Raw genomic sequence first — 16800 nt, forward strand, 5'->3', positions numbered from 1 at the left:
AGTATTTTTCTTACTGTTTTCTTAGAGACCAATTCCCATTAACAAAATTACCCAAATTCCCCTAAGAGGTTTTTTAGGACCAATTCCTGTTTGTCTTACACCTTCAGTTACCTCACTCAGGTCCGGAAGTCCAAGCTTTCCAGGGCACCAATCAGCAGCTGAACTCTTTCACCATATATTTCCAGTCAGACTTAATTCCCCACTCTTTCTTAACACCCAAATCTCTTCCATCATACTGTTTGAAACTTTTTAAGTTTCAAATATTCTCTTTAGACTCTCTGACTACTCCTTTCACCTTTTGGCTTTAAGTGAACACTTTAGCTGTGCCATGAATATACAAATTTTTCTTAGAGTACTTGATAATGGTTTTTGCTTTGTCTTATCCCACAGTCCATTATTTCCCATTACCAAAGTCCCCAGCTCCTTTAAAGCACTTCAGAGACTGAACCGCCCACTATGTGCTCTTGTCATATCATTTACCAATTTCCTCTCCTTGAATAGACTGAAGATCAGAACTCTTGGCCCACTGACTTTCTCTTCTCCACTACACCTGTTACCATTGTTGGTGACTTCTGCATCCTTACAATAATATATCTTGGAACGCCTGGGTGGCTCAGTTGGTTAAGTGTCTGCCTTCAGCTCAGGTCATGATCCCAGGATCCTGGGATTGAGTCCTGCATTGGGCTCCTTGCTCAATGGGGAGCCTGCTTCTCCCTCTGCCTGCTCTGCCTGCCACTCCCCCCTCTTATGTGTGCACTCTCGCTCACTCTCTGACAAATAAATAAAATCTTAAAAGAAATAATACATCTTAATTCTCAATTCCTTAACCTCATTTCAAATGATCTTTCTCCTCCAAATTACTTCATTTATTCACTCCCCTAGGTGATACATAAACCTTGTAATTAACCAGCCCAAAATCTGTTTCAAACATTCACTCTCTTTGACAGCTACTTTTTTTCTAATGGGTTATTTATTTATTTTAGAGAGAGAGCATGCGAGCAGGGAGAGGAGCAGAGGGAGAGGGAGAATCTCAAGCAGACTCCCTCCTGAGTCTGGAGCCCAAATGGGGCTGGGCTCGATCCCGCCACCACCAGATCATGACCTGAGCCAATACCAAGTATTGGACTCCCAACCAACTGAGACATCCAGGTGCCCTGACAGCTACTTTTTAACTTTTCAACTAACTTATTCTTGTACTACCTCCTCAACCACATAGTGTAATGTCTTCCATATGAAAAAAAAATTGTTCTTGATGTTACATTTTCCATTCTGTTACTCTGCTCTCCTTGATAGCCGTGACTTATCTATACTTCCTCACCTCCCATTCTCCCTTGCCTCTTTCAGCTACAGGTATAGCCATTGCTGGGTAACTTTTCTCTTCTTTGCAGGATAATTTTAAGGCATGCCCAAGAAATTACTTAATTTAAAAATTAGATTAACATATTTAATGCTTTAGACATAGAATAATCCCTTTGATCTCTAATTGATGCCAGACTCATTTAATAATTTTGGTATCTCTTAGTCTAATTTTTTATATGGATTGCCATCTCTTCTTCACTTCTTGTTCTACCACACTGGGCCAACTTAAACTTCTTCAGTTGAAAGGAGAAGAATACAAACATCAGGTTCCAAATTTGCTCTGGGTCCTTACAGGGAGCATTAGGGGAATCCTAATTATTTACAGAATTTTCATTTAGGGAGTATTGCTAACATTTAGAAAATCAGCCACATGATTTTTAAAAATTTATAGTGAAATTTACAGGAAAGTGCATTAAACATATGTATAGTTTGATGAATAACCACCCATGACAAGAAACAGAACATTTGACAGGACTCCAGAAACACCCGATGAATATATCTTATGACCTATGTATACATTTCAGAAAATATTGTTTAATTTTGCCCATTTTAGAATTTAGGTGAGTGACATCATATTGTATGTATTTTTTTGTGTCATGCTCGTTTCATTCATTATTACAGTTGTGAGAGTCGTCCATATTGGTAGCTCTAGTTCATTCATTTTTGCAAGAATTCCATTGTTTGAATATACCAAAATTAACTCTTGGTTATTAACTTTCAGTATATTCTTGGTTAAAATTTGGGTCATTTCTAATTTGGCTGTTAAAAATAATGATGCGATAAATGTCACTTGACATGTTTACTCCTATACCTGAGCATGAGGTTCTGTGGGATATCTATCTAAGAATAAAAGTGCCAGGTCAGAAGATATGTGTATCCTTGATTTTACTAGATAATGTCAAGCTGTGTTCCAAAGTAGTTGTACCCATGTACACCCCTATCAATAGTATATGAGAATTTGTTTGCACCACATCCTTGAGTGCAGATTTTAAAAGTTTTGCGAATCTCGTGGGTTTGTATCTGTCATTGGAATTTTATTTCCATCTCCTTGATTACTAATGAGTTTGGGATTTTTTTTTTTAATATATATTTATTGGCTGTTTAGAACTTTTCTTTTGTAGATTCCTGTTCATGTCTTTGGCTTATTTTTCTATTGACTTGTTAATTTTTCTCTTACTGATTAGATCGGTTTTTTAAAAATATATTGTAGTTACTATATTTGTGTTTCAGATATCTTTTGCTGTGTGGCTTGGCTTTTCACTCTTTTTCTAGAATCTTTTGATGGATAAAAGTTCCTAATTTTAAAGTAGTAGAATTATTAATTTTTTCCTTTATGATGGATATTTTTTGTGAGCTATTACAAAATATCCTTCAGGTAGCACCTGGGTGGCTCAGTTGATTGAGCAACTGATTCTTGATTTCAGCTCTGGTCACGATTTCGGGGTCATGAGATGGAGCGCTGCTCTGAGCTCCATGCTGAGCATGGAGCCTACTTAAGATTCTCTCTCTTCCCCCCAACCCGCTAGCCCTCTCTCTCTCAAAAAATAAAATGTCCTTCTGTACCTACTTTCATTCATGAATATATTCTTCTATGTACGTATTTTAATTTTTAAAAAATTTTTAAAAATTTTTAAATTTTTTTATTTTTTTAAGATTTTTATTTATTTGACAGAGAGAGACACAGTGAGAGAGGGAACACAAGCAGGGGGAGTGGGAGAGGGAGAAGCAGGCTCCCCGGGGCTCGATCCCAGGATCCTGGGATCATGACCTGAGCCGAAGGCAGATGCTTAACAACTGAGCCACCCAGGCGCCCCTGTATAAGTATTTTTAAATAGCTTTTTAGTGTTGCCTTCCACATTGAGATTTTTATCCTACCTATAGTTGATTTCTCTCATGGTCTGTCAAATAGAGGTCTGGTTTTTTGTAGTTGTCTTGGCAAGATTAATTGTAAAGTTTATTTTCTCCCCACTAAAGTGCTGCTTTTATAATTATATAAATATAACATAAATAATATAATAAAATATACATAATATATATGTAAAAATATATAATATAAACATAATTATAAATATAATTTTCTTTTTATGTGGGCATATTTTTGGACTTTATATTTAAGCCTGTGACAATACCACATTATTTTAATTATACTTGCTTTTAATGCATCTTGCTACCTAATGGGGAAAATATTTTCATCTTTTCTTCAAGAATGTCATGACTCTTCATGGTCTCATGTCTTTCTAATTAGCTTGACAGCCCTCTCCCCCCAAATGTGTTGGGATTTTGATTAAGATTACATTAAATCTAGAGATTATTTTGGGAGAAAATTGACATGTTTACAATACTGAGTTTTCTCATGTTTCCTAATAATGTCCTGATCACAGAGTTGTAGACAAAGGAGAAGTGGCCATTGTTGCACCTCCCCAATTGCTGCAAGTCCCTCCCCCTCTTGCTGAAGTGACTTCCAGGGGATTTAATGGGCTGGCACCCCTTTATTCACTGTGTTCATTTTTCTCTTTCCCACTTGGGAGCCAGATATTAAAGACGAGGACTTTCAAAAACAACTGCATATATGGGAAAGTTAGAAAGGGACCATGGTACCCAGAGAAAGGCTCAGAAAAGACCTGAGAAGACCTTAAGTTTATACCTGAGGGTGGTCCTCAGCACAGAAGCCTATAACGATCAAAACAACAAAAACAGTAACAAAAATTAGCAAACCCTGGGGAAGGGAGAGAATCTGATTTCTAGAGTTACCACATTATTATTAGAATTATATAAAATGTCCAGTGTTCTAGGAAAAAATCATAAGGTGTACAAAGAAACAAGGAAAATATGGCCCATTCAAAGGAAAATAAACCAACAGAAACTGTTCCCGAAAAAGACCTGATGACATATATACTAGACACAGAGGTTTAAACAACTGTCTTATAGACAACTGAAGGAAGATGTGGAGAAAGTTGCTAAAACTATATATGAACAGAATGGAAACATCAATAAAGAAATAGAAAACCTCTAAGAAGTGCCAAAAAGAAATTCTGGAGTTAAAAAGTACAAAAACCCAGATGGAAAGTTCACTAGAGAGATTCAAAGACAGGTTTGAGCAGGCAGAAAGAATCAGCAAACTTGAAGATAGGACAACAGAAATTATTCAGTCTGAGGATTAGAAAGAAAAAAGGTTGAAGGAAAATGAACAGAGGTGAAGGGACCTGTGGGACACCATGAAGCAGCCAAACATGCATTGTGGGAGTCCCAGAAAGGAGAGAAAAAGAGACAATATTTGAAGAAACAATAGCTGAAAATTTTATGAAAGACAGAAATATAAACATACAAACTTCTAGACGATAATGGAGGGAAAAATTTAGGTGATTTTGGGCTCAGAATGAGTTTTTATTTAAACACCAAAAATATAATAATGAACAAAAAAAGTTAAAAATTGTTTTTCATTAAAATTAAAAACTGCTGCTGTGCGAAAGACAGTTATGAGAATGAAAAGACAAGCCATGAACTGGGAGAAAAATCTTTGTAAAACAAATATCTGGTAAAGAACTTATGTATAAAATATACAAAGAATTCTTAAAACTCAACAATAACAAAACAACCCAATTTAAATGTGGCCAAGAGATCTGAACAGATGCCTCACTAGAGAAGATAAACTCATGGTAAATAAGTATATGAAAAGTTGCTCAGTGTCATATGTCATTAGGGTATTAAAAATTTAAACAACCATGAGACATAACTATACATTTCTTAGAATGACTAAAATCCAAAACACTGAGAGCTCCAAATGTTGTCTATAATGTGGGGTAACAGGAACTCACTTTCACTGTTGGCGGGAATGCAAAATGGTACAGCCAGTTTGTTTTGTGTGTTTGTATGTTTTGTTTTGTTTTAGAGAGAGTATGAGCAGGGGAGGGGGGAGAGGGGCAGAGGAAGACAATCCGAAGCAGACTCCACGATGAGTGTCAAGCCCAATGTGGTGCTCGATGTCATGACCCTGAGATCATGACCTGAGCTGAAATCAAGAGTCAGACACTTAACTGACAGAGCCACCCAGGCGCCCCATGTACAGCCACTTTGGAAGACAGTTTGGCACTTTCTTAAAACTAAACATAGTCCTACTGTATGATCCGGTAATTGTGCTCCTAGATATTTACCCAGATAAATTGAAAACTTTTGTTTTACAAAAACCTGCACATAAGTGTTTATAAAAGTTTTCCAAAACTTGAAAGCAACCAAGATGTCCTTCAGTAGGTGAATGGATAAACATAATGTGGTTCATCCATACAAAAAAGGACTATTATTCAGCAGTGAAAAATAAATTAGCTATTGAGTCATGAAAAGACATGAAGGAGCCTTAAATGCTTAGCATCTTGTTAAGTGAAAGGAGCCAGTTTGAAGAATTTACACACTTTATGATTCCAACTATATCACATTCTGGAAAAGGCAAATAGTGGAGTTAGTAACAATCAGTAGTTGCCTGGATTTGGGGAGGGAGGAGGAAGGGCTAGGTAGAGTACAGGGGATTTTTATATATATAAATACATGTATATATAATTATATATATAATTGTGCACATCTTCTTTATCCATTCAGCAGTTGATGGACGTTTGGGTTCTCTCCATAGTTTGGTTACTATTGATAATTTTTTTTTTAAGATTTTATTTATTTGAGAGAGGGAATGAGAGATAGAGAGCACAAGAGGGAAGAGGGTCAGAGGGAGAAGCAGACTCCCCGCTGAGCAGGGAGCCCGATGCGGGACTCGATCCCGGGACTCCAGGACCATGACCCAAGCCAAAGGCAGTCGCCCAACCAACTGAGCCACCCAGGCGTTGGAGAGCATGTACCCCTTCAAATCTGTATTTTTGTATCCTTTGGGTAAATACCTAGTAATGAATGCAATTGCTGAATCATAGGGTAGTTCTATTTTTAACTTTTTGAGGAATCTCCAAACTGTTCTCCAGAGTGGTTGCACCAGTTTGCATTCCCACAACAGTGCAAAAGGGTTGCCCTTTCTCCGCATACTCACCAATACCTATTGCTTCTTGTGTTGTTAATTTTAGCCATTCTGAAAGGTGTGAGGTGGTATTTCATTGTGTTTTGATTTGTGTTTCCCTGATGATGAATGATGTTAAGTATCTTTTCATGTTTCTGTTAGGCATCTGGATGTCTTCTTTGGAAAAGTGTCCATTCATATCTTCTGCCCATTTGTTAACTGGATTATTTGTTTTTTGGTTGAGTTTGATAAGTGCTTTATAGATTTTATATACTAACCCTTTATCAGATATGTCATTTGCAAATATCTTCTCCCATTCCATAGGCTGCCTTATAGTTTTGTTGATTGTTTCCTTTGCTGTGCCAAAGCAATTCTGAAAAAGAAAAAAACTGGAGGCATCACAATTCTGGATTTCAAGCTATATTACAAAGCTTTAGTCATCTAGACATATGGTACTGACACAAAAACAGACACATAGATCAGTGGAACAGAATAGAGAACCCAGAAATGGGCCCACAACTATATGGTCAGCTAATTGTAAGCTTTTTATTTAACCCTTTTAAAGATCTTATCTCTGTGTCCATTTTCTCCCATGCCAAGAGTCCTGGTTATCATGAACACTAAAAATGATAGGATTGGAATATCATATTTACTTTTTTTTTAAAAGATTTTATTTATTTATTTGAGAGAGAGAGAATGAGAGATAGCATGAGAGAGAAGAGGGTCAGAGGGAGAAGCAGACTCCCTGCCGAGCAGAGAGCCCGATGCAGGACTCGATCCCAGGACTCCAGGATCATGACCTGAGCCGAAGGCAGTCGCCTAACCAACTGAGCCACCCAGGCGCCCTATCATATTTGCTTATTTTATTCTACATTATACAAACAAATCTCTAAAATAAGATCAACATTACTACCAACAGTATGATTACTCAAAACAGTTTGCGACAATTATTTTGGCAATTCTTTTTTTCCTCCCTTGTAGGATGTATTTCACAGTCAAATTACTATGTTTGAGTTATTTGAAATAGTTTCCTTGTGTGGTTATTCCAATAATTGTAAATACTGTTTTTTTTTTAATTCAGTATCTTCCACTTTTAAGCTGTGCTTGTTATAATTTGTTTTATAATTACAGAAAATATTTATATACCCCCAAAGTCAAATTTACAAAACAAGTTGTATTGAAAGAAGTCTGACTTCTGTCCCTGCCCCTCTACCTGTTCCTTCCCCACCCTACAATCCATCCCCGCTTTTAAAAAAATAAAAACAAATGTATGTTATACATGCATACTTCCTCTTCCACCTCTCCTTCCTAAGATAAAAGGCATAACTATACATACTTTTGTCCACATTTTCTCACAATTAACAATGTATTTTTTTAAGATTTATTTATTTGGGAGAGAGAACAGCAGAGGGGAGAAGCAGAGGGAGAGGAAGAAGCAGCCTCCCCGCTGAGCAGGGAGCCTGATGCGGGGCTCAATCCCATTACCCTAGATCATGACCTAAGCCAAGGCAGAGGCCTAACCGACTGAGCCCCCAGGTGCCCCTATGTTCCCTTTTTTAACTGCTGCATGGTACTCTGTAATGTGGCTAAACCATGAATTACTTCCATCAGCCACTTACCAATGGACAATTGGGTAATTTTTAATCTTTTGCTGTAACACATTATGCTTCAGTGAAACCCTTCTGCAGCAGACTTTTGACATTTCACTAATGCAATTTTGGGATTGATTTCACAGAAGTGGAGTTGTTAGATCAAATCATACATGTAATTGTGCTAAATACTGCCATATTTCCTTTCATAAGGTTTCTATCATTCATATTCTTACTAGCAATGTATATAAGTACCAATTTCCTTATAGCCTTGCTAACAGTATTTGATGTCATATTTGGAAATTCCCTATTCTAAAAGGTGACAAATAGCATGTCTGTAGTTTTTTAGAACTACTGTGATATATTTCACATGACATACAGTTTACCCATTTATAGCAAACAGTGATGATTTTTACTGTATTCACAGTCTCATACAGCCATCACCACAATTTTGGAATATTTTTATCACCTTAAAAGGAAACCAGTATCCAGTAGTATCCATTCCCCATGTTTCTCTGTCTACCCCTCAGCCCTGTGCAGCTATTGCTCTGTCTGTATGGATTTGCCTATTCTGGACAATTCCTATAAAAGGAATCATACAATATGTGGTCTTTTGTGACTGGCTTATTTCACTAAGCATAATATTTTCAAAGTTCATTCATGTTGTAACATGTCAGTATTTTTATTGCCAAATATTCTATTGTAAGGATATACCATATTTTATTTATCCATTCATCGGTGGATGTTTGAGTTATTTCCACCTTATGCTTATGACAAATAATGTTATGAACATTGTATTCAAGTTTTTATATAGACATGTGTTTTCGGTTCTCTTGGCTCTGTACCTATGAGTGGGATTTCTGGGTTATGTGGTAACTCTATGTTGGACACTTCTGTTGGGCATATAACTTGGAGTGAAATTGCAGGGTAATATGGCAACTCTATGTTAACTTTCCGAGGAAGTGCAAAACTGTTTTACAAAGCAGCTGTACCATTTTGCATTCCCATGAGCAAGCTATGAGAGTTCCAGTTTCTCCATATCCTCACTTCTGTGTAGCTTTAATTTGCATTTATCTTATAGCAAATTTGAGTATATTTTCATATGGTTAAAAGCTATTTACATTACTTTTCTATCAACTGTCCATTTTCCTAATCCATTTTTATATAGTGCTGGTGTCCAGTTTTATATAGTAGTCTTTTTCTTTTTAGTCTAATTTTAGAAACTGTTTATATATTAGGTATATAATAGGCATAATGCAACTTTGCAAGTATTTGTCATTTTACTTACCCTATCCTGTTTTTGACATGCCAACTTTTTTTTTCTTTAACTATATTGTGGTCATTTTTATCAAATATGATTAGGAAAGTTTTCCCCATTCCTAGTTTATGGAAGAAATCTCACTCAAGTTTTATTCTAATTACTTATATGTTTTCATTTCTGTAAGTGTGGACATCTGATCCATTTGGAATTTGTCCAACTGTACGATATGAGGAATTAATAAAATTTTATCTTTTTTCTATATGTCTACCCATATGTTTATAATAGCATTTATTAAAAAGAGTTCATGTTTTTCCTACTGATTTGAGCTGCCAGCTTTATTGTATACTAAATTTGCACTGTTTCTGGATTTTTCTTTTCTGCTCCACTGGTTCCATTGACATGAGTATGATGTTCAGTTTGAGTCTACTCTTACTACCTTAGAGGTTTTATTTTTCAAGGAATATGAAAATAACATTTACTTTCTTGTTACCTTACAGACTGGGAATCCAGGTGTGAGACCAAAAACCTGTCCTCAAAGAGAGGAATTTATGAAATAGAATCATCTCAATGGGAGATAATAGAACAGCTCACAAGACATAAGTGTGAGTGTAAAAGTTTTCAAGATGATAGGGAATGCAAAGACAAGATTGAAAGCCAATTAGGAAATAAAGAGGGACTTTTCAGGCAACTATTAATCACTTGTAAAGAAATTCCCAATTTTAGCCAGACCACATCCCTCACATTAAAACGAAGAATTCATTTTCTGGAGAAATCCTATGAATGTAAAGCATGCAGAAAATACTTTATCCGTGGCTTTCAACTTACAGAACATCAGAAAGTTCATTCCAATGAAAAATTCTATGAATGTAAAGAATGTGGAAAGGCCTTTATTTGGGGCTCAGAACTTACTTACCATCAGAGAGTTCATGTTAAGAAACCCTATGAATGTAAGGAATGTGGAAAAGCCTTTATTTGTGCCTCACAGCTTACTTATCATCAAAGAATTCATACTGGGGAGAAACCTTATAAATGTAAAGAGTGTGGGAAGGCCTTTATTCGTGGCTCTCATCTTACCCAACATCAAAGAATTCATACTGGTGAAAGACCCTATGAATGTAATGAATGTGGTAAGGCCTTTTTTCGTGGGTCTCAACTTACTTACCATCAGAGAGTTCATACTGCAGAGAAACCCTATCAATGTAAAGAATGTGGAAAGGCCTTTATTCGTGGCTCCCAACTTACTGAACATCAGAGAATTCATACAGGTGAGAAACCTTATGAATGTAAGAAATGTGGGAAAGCCTTTAGTTACGGCTCACAGCTTACTCTACATCACAGACTTCATACTGGTGAAAAACCCTATAAATGTAAAGATTGTGAGATGTCCTTTATTCGTGGCTCACAACTTACTGAACATCAGAGGATTCATACAGGTAGGAAACCACATGAATGTAAGCAATGTGGAAAGGCCTTTAACTATGGCTCACAGCTTATTCGACATCAGAGGATTCATACTGGTGAGAAACCCTATGAATGCCAAGAATGTGGGAAATCATTTATTCGTGGCTCACAACTTACTGAACATCAAAAAATTCACACTGGTGAAAAACCTTTTGAATGTAAGGAATGTGGGAAAGCCTTTATTCGTGGCTCACATCTTACTCAGCATCAGAGGATTCATACTGGTGAGAAACCCTATGAATGTAAAGAGTGTGGGAAGGCCTTTATTTATAGCTCACAACTGACTCAACATCAGAGAATTCATACAGGTGAGAATCCCTGTGAATGTAAGCAGTGTGGGGAGATCTTTATTTGTGCCTCACAGCTTACTCTACATCAGATTTCTCATTCTGGTAGGAAACCATATGAATGTAAGGAATGTGGTAAGGCTTTTATTCGTGGCTCACAGCTAACTTACCATCAGAGAGTTCATACTGGTGAGAAGCCCTATGCGTGTAATGAATGTGGGAAAGCCTTTATTCGTGGTTCACATCTTACCCAGCACCAGAGAATTCATACTGGTGAGAAACCATACAAATGTCATGAATGTGGGAAGGCCTTTAATCGTGGCTCACAACTTACTCAACATCGGAGAATTCATTCTGGTGAAAAGCCTTATAAATGTAATGAATGTGGTAAGGACTTTAGACGTCACTCACACCTTACTCAACATCATAAACTTCATAATTGAGAAAAACTTTATGAAAACACAAATTTATTAAATCTTTTATCTGTCCATTGGCACTCCGTTTTGGAATGTCAGGTAATTCAAATTATGAAAGTGGGAATCCTTTACTTTCACTCATAGGTAATGACTCAGAAAATTCAAACAAGGAAAGGCTAGATTAATATAAGGGAGAATCAGTTTCCATCATATTTCAATCTTTGTTAGTGAATTCATATGAGAGTACAACCATAAAATGGGTTTTCTTGTTTGGCATTGTTCTCTTATTTAGCATGATCTGAGTCCCACCATTTACTATATGTGTGTTCCTTTGGGAAAGTTAGTTAACCCCTGTTGCTTTAGTTTTTTCATTTATAAAACATTAAATATTCTCATTATAATGATTTAGACATAAATACATATAGAGCCTTGAAGCAGTGTCTAATAAGTAAATTATACTTACCATTAGTTATTATTGAAATTTTATTATTCAGTATTTTAAAAAATTTTGTTTTCCTTCTGGGCTCAAGAGTCATCTTTTTTCTCAATTGAAGTGTAGTTGACATACAATGTTATATTAGTTTCAGGTGTACACCATAGTGATTTGACAATTCTGTACCTTACTCAGTACTGACCACAATATGTGTGGTTATCATCTGTCTTTATACAACATTGTTACAATATTATTATTGACTATGATCAATTAACTGTGCTGTACTTTTCATCCCTGTGATTTACTTATTCTGTTTTTATTTTTTTTAAAGATTTTTTATTTATTCATTTAACAGAGATAGCACAAGTAGGCAGAGTGGCAGGCAGAGGGAGAGGGAGAAGCAGGCTCTCCGCAGAGCAGGGAGCCTGATGCGGGGCTCGATCCCAGGACCCAGGGATCATGACCTGAGCAGAAGGCAGTCGCTTAACCGACAGCCACCCAGGCATCCGATTTACTTATTTTATAACTGCAAGTTTGTACCTCTTAATCTTCTTCACCTATTTCACCCACCCCCAAACCCCCGCCCCTCTGGCAACCACCAGTTCTATGTATTTATGATTCTGTTTCTGTTTTGTGTTTTAGATTCCAGATATAAGTGAAATCAGATGGTATTTGTCTTTCTCTGTTTGACTTATTCCACTTAGCCTAATGTCCTCTAAGTCCATCCATGTTGTTGCAAATGGCAAGACCTCCTTCTTTTTTATGGCTAATATTCCACTGTATATACATACTACATCTTTTTTATTTATTCGTCTATTGATGGACACTTAGGTTGCTTCCATGTCTTAGCTGTTGTAAATAATACTGCAATAAACATTGGGGTGCATATATCTTTTCAAATTTGTATTTTCATTTTCTTTGGGTAAATGCCCAGTAGTGGAGTTACTGGATAGTATGGTATTTCTATTTTTAATTTTTTTGAGGAATCTTCATACTGTTTTCCACAGGGGTTACATCAGTTTACATTCCCACCAACAGTGCATGGAGGTTTCCTTCTTTCAGTATTTTAATTGTATAATATTAAAGAATTCAAATGAGAGGAAGACTTTACAAATACAGTACACAAGGTAACACTTTAATCAGTTACTAATCATCAGATAAATGATTTTGGAACAGAACATCCTAATACAATTAATGTGAGGTTATACCTTGTTCTGAACATTAAAATTCTTAATAGAAGGAAACCCTAAGGAAAATGGCTGTTACAAATAAAGCTACATATGAATATTTATATATCGGTTTTTGTGTGACTATAATTTCCATTTCCCTGATATAAATGCCTAAGAGTGCAATTTCTGGGTCTTAGAGTAAATTCATGTTTTCTTTTATAAAAAATGGACAGATTATTTTTCAAAATGGCTTTACCATTTTACATTCACACTAGGAGCGTTATGAGTGACTTTCTCAGTATTTGGTGTTGTCATCACTTTTTGTTTTAGCCGTTGTGATAGGTGTGTAATGTCTCTCCGTGATCTTAATTTGCATTCCCCTAATGACTAATGATGTTGAATACCTTTTCCCGTGCTTGTCATCTGTATGTCCATTTTGGTGAAATGCCTGTGTCCTTTACTCATTTTTGAATTGTTTTATTTTTTATTGTTGGATTTTGAAAGAGTACTTTCTATATTCTAGATGATACTGGTCCTTTGCTATGTGGTTGTAAATATTTTTCCTGAAGCATAGCTTATTTTTTTAACCTTTTAATAGGGTCTTTTGAAGAGCAAAAGTTTTCAGTTTTGATAATGTCTACTTTATCAATTTTTCCTTTTATGGGCTTTGCTTTGGTGTCAAATCTAAGGACTCCTTGCCTAGCCCAGATTCCAAAGATTTTTCCTATGTTTTTGCATAAATTTTTTATGATTTTACACATTTTACACATAAGTCTATAATCTTTGGGTTAATTTTTCATGTATGTTGTATGCTTTAGCTTAATGTTCTTTCTTAGTTTGTTTTGGCTAATGGATGTCCATTTGCTCAAGCATTTGTTGAAAAGACTGTCTTTCCTCCATTAAATTGCTTTTGTACCTCTGTCAAAAATCTATTGAATATATTTGTGTATATCTTACTTCAGGGTTTTCTCTTTCCTTCCATTGATCTGTGTCTGTCCCTCTGCCAATATCACACTGCCTTGATTACTGTCATTTTATAGGATGTCTTAATGGGATTTCTCCTACTTTATTTTTTTTTCAAGCTGATTACCTATTCTTAGTTTTTGTCATTTCATATAAATATTAGGATAAGCTTAAGGTTTTAATAGGAATTCTGTTTAGAAATAATTTATATCTTTAGTAAATCTTTTAAGATTTTATTTATTTATTTGACAGAGCACAAGTAGGCAGAGCGGCAGGCAGAGGGAGAGGGAGAAGCAGGCTCCCCGCTGAGCAGAGAGCCAGAAATGGGGCTTGATCCCAGGACCCTGAGATCATGACCGCCCAACCGACTGAGCCACCCAGGCGCCCCTTTAGTAAATCTTTTAATCCATGAATCTGGTATGTCTCTCCATTTTTATGTTATTGTTAGTTTAATTCTGTTCTCCAAAATATTCAGGTAATAACTCCCGGTACTTGTGAGTGTGACCTATTGTGGAAATAGGGTCTTTGTTGATGTATTCAAGTTAAGATGGAGATCATATTGGATTAGATTACTAATTATTCTAATGGCTCGTGTCCATTAAGAGGGAAATATGGACACAGACACACAGGGAAGGCCATGTGAAACCAGAGACAGATTGAATGATGCATCTACAATTCTTGGAACACCAAGAATTAGTAACTACTAGAAACTAGAAGGGAAAAAAGGGATCCTCCCCCTGCCTTCAGAGAGAGCATGACCCTGCCAATACCTTAATTTTGAACTTCTGTTCCCCAAAACTATAATAGATTTTTGCTGTTTGAAAACACTAAGCTTGTGGTAGTTTGTTATGGCAGCCCGAGGAAACTAACGTCATCTTTTAAAAAATTTTTTATTAGGATTTGTAATTTTTGGCATACAGATCTTATACATGATTTGTAAGTATATATACTTAAGTGTCTCACTTTCTTTGGAAAGTTCTAATTGGTGTTTTTAATTTCAATTTTTAACTATTCAACACTAGTATATACAAATTATATAAATGTATATCTGTATGTTGATCTGGTAATCTGTGACCTTGCTGCACAACTCACCAACTCATTCTGGAAGGTTTTGTTTCATTTTTTAGTAAATTCCTTGGAGTTTTCTACATAGACAATCATGTCATCTGTGAACAGCGACAGGAAAGTCTGTGTCTTTTCTTTCTTTTGTTTGCCTTATGCTGGCTGTAACTTTTAGTGGTATGTTGAATCACACAGGCGAGAAGAGACATCCTTGCATTTTTCAGATCTTAGGGGAAAACATTGTCTTTCCACCGTGAAGTACAAAGTAAGCTGTAAGCTTTATGTCGATGCTCTTTTTTTTTAAGATTTTATTTATTTATTTGACAGAGAGGGAGACACAGTGAGAAAGGGAACACAAGCAGAGAGAGTGGGAGAGGGAGAAGCAGGCTTCCCGCTGAGCAGGGAGCCCGATGCAGGGCTTGATTCCAGGACCTTGGGATCATGAACCAAGCTGAAGGCAGACGCTTAATGACTGAGCCACCCAGGCGCCCCTCGATGCTCTTTTTTTTAAATTGAAGAAGTTCCCCTCTGCTCTTAACTTGAGAGGCTTTAAAATCATGAGTGCATATTGGATTTCATCCAGACACATGATATGATTATATGATGTTTTTCTTCAACCTATTTATATGGTGGATTACATGGATTGATTTTTGAATATAAAACCAGTCTTTGTATACCTGTAATAAATTCCACGTAGTGATCTTTTCTAATTTCTTTTTGGAATTGATATGCTAACATTTTGTAGAAAATTTTTCTAAAATTATGATGTTCTGTCATTCTGTCATTTTCTTTCTTTTCCTCCCTCCTTTCCTTATTTCTTCTAGTCTTTGTTTCACTTTGTATTGTATAATGTTGGCCTCATAAAATGAATTGGGAAGTGTTTTTCTGTTTTCTGAAAGAAGTTGTATAAAATTTGTGTTCATTTTTCAGATGTTTATGAAAATTTGCAAGTGAAACCATTTGGGCCTGAGGATTTTTAGGGAGCTTTACAATTATAAATTAAGTTTCCTTAATAGTTATTCAGTCATATGGCTACTTGGGATATCTGTTTCATCATAGTTGAGATTTGGTAGCTTGTGGTTTTTGAGAAATTTAGGCTAAGTAGTCTTACACTTAAAGTTTTCCAGCTTCCTCCCCCAATAAAATTTTTGAAGCTCATTCTCTGAGGCTGGTAGCATAGCCATAGTGTCAAAATTAAACAAGACCAGATTCCCTTATAATGATAGATACAAATATTCTAAACAAAACATAATCTCTACCAGACAATTAAAAGAATACAAAGGAATACCGCTCCCCAAGAATATCCAAGATTTAATCTGTTCTAGATTAATTACATTTTAAGAATTTAGAAATATTTCGAAGAGATGATTAGGATGGAAAAATTATTTGCAGCCTCAAGTCATTTTAATTCTCTCAGTGAATGGTTTTGAAATATGTGTTTTTCAAGGTTTTTTGAGAGTGGCCCAATTGAAGAAACAATTTACATGACCTTATGTACAAAATTTAAGTTAAAAATTCATACAGTATTATTACCTGCAAAAGTTCATTGAAAATACATTACCTGCAAAAGTTCATGTGCGAACACACTGTATGGACATTTTGGCTGAATAGCCAAGTTTTAAAATTAATATTTGCCTTAAGACCAATGCACTAGCATAGAATCAACTTCTGGCATTCAGAAAATCTCAATTTAAAAAATTTTTATGATAGACTTTGTTAAATGATTTCAGGGATTTTTTTATCATGAAATTTTGAGGTCCTTTATTTGATATTTTGCTTTTAATTACTTCTTACAATATGATAATTCCCA

The 16800-nt window shown here is 35.8% G+C and overlaps 1 protein-coding gene across 1 annotated transcript in view; it reads left to right on the top strand.

The window, feature by feature from the left end:
* LOC113935567 (zinc finger protein 420) overlaps window positions 1-16800 on the top strand; it is a 98379-nt gene that overhangs the window by 26018 nt on the left and 55561 nt on the right. The window contains exon 6 of the mRNA XM_035725285.1: window positions 9697-11304. Within this exon, the coding sequence (XP_035581178.1) occupies window positions 9697-11304 (1608 nt within the window). The remainder of the gene's footprint in view (window positions 1-9696; window positions 11305-16800) is intronic.

The sequence above is a fragment of the Zalophus californianus genome, chromosome 17 (genome assembly GCF_009762305.2).
Source record: "Zalophus californianus isolate mZalCal1 chromosome 17, mZalCal1.pri.v2, whole genome shotgun sequence".
In the NCBI taxonomy this organism is placed as follows: domain Eukaryota; kingdom Metazoa; phylum Chordata; class Mammalia; order Carnivora; family Otariidae; genus Zalophus; species Zalophus californianus.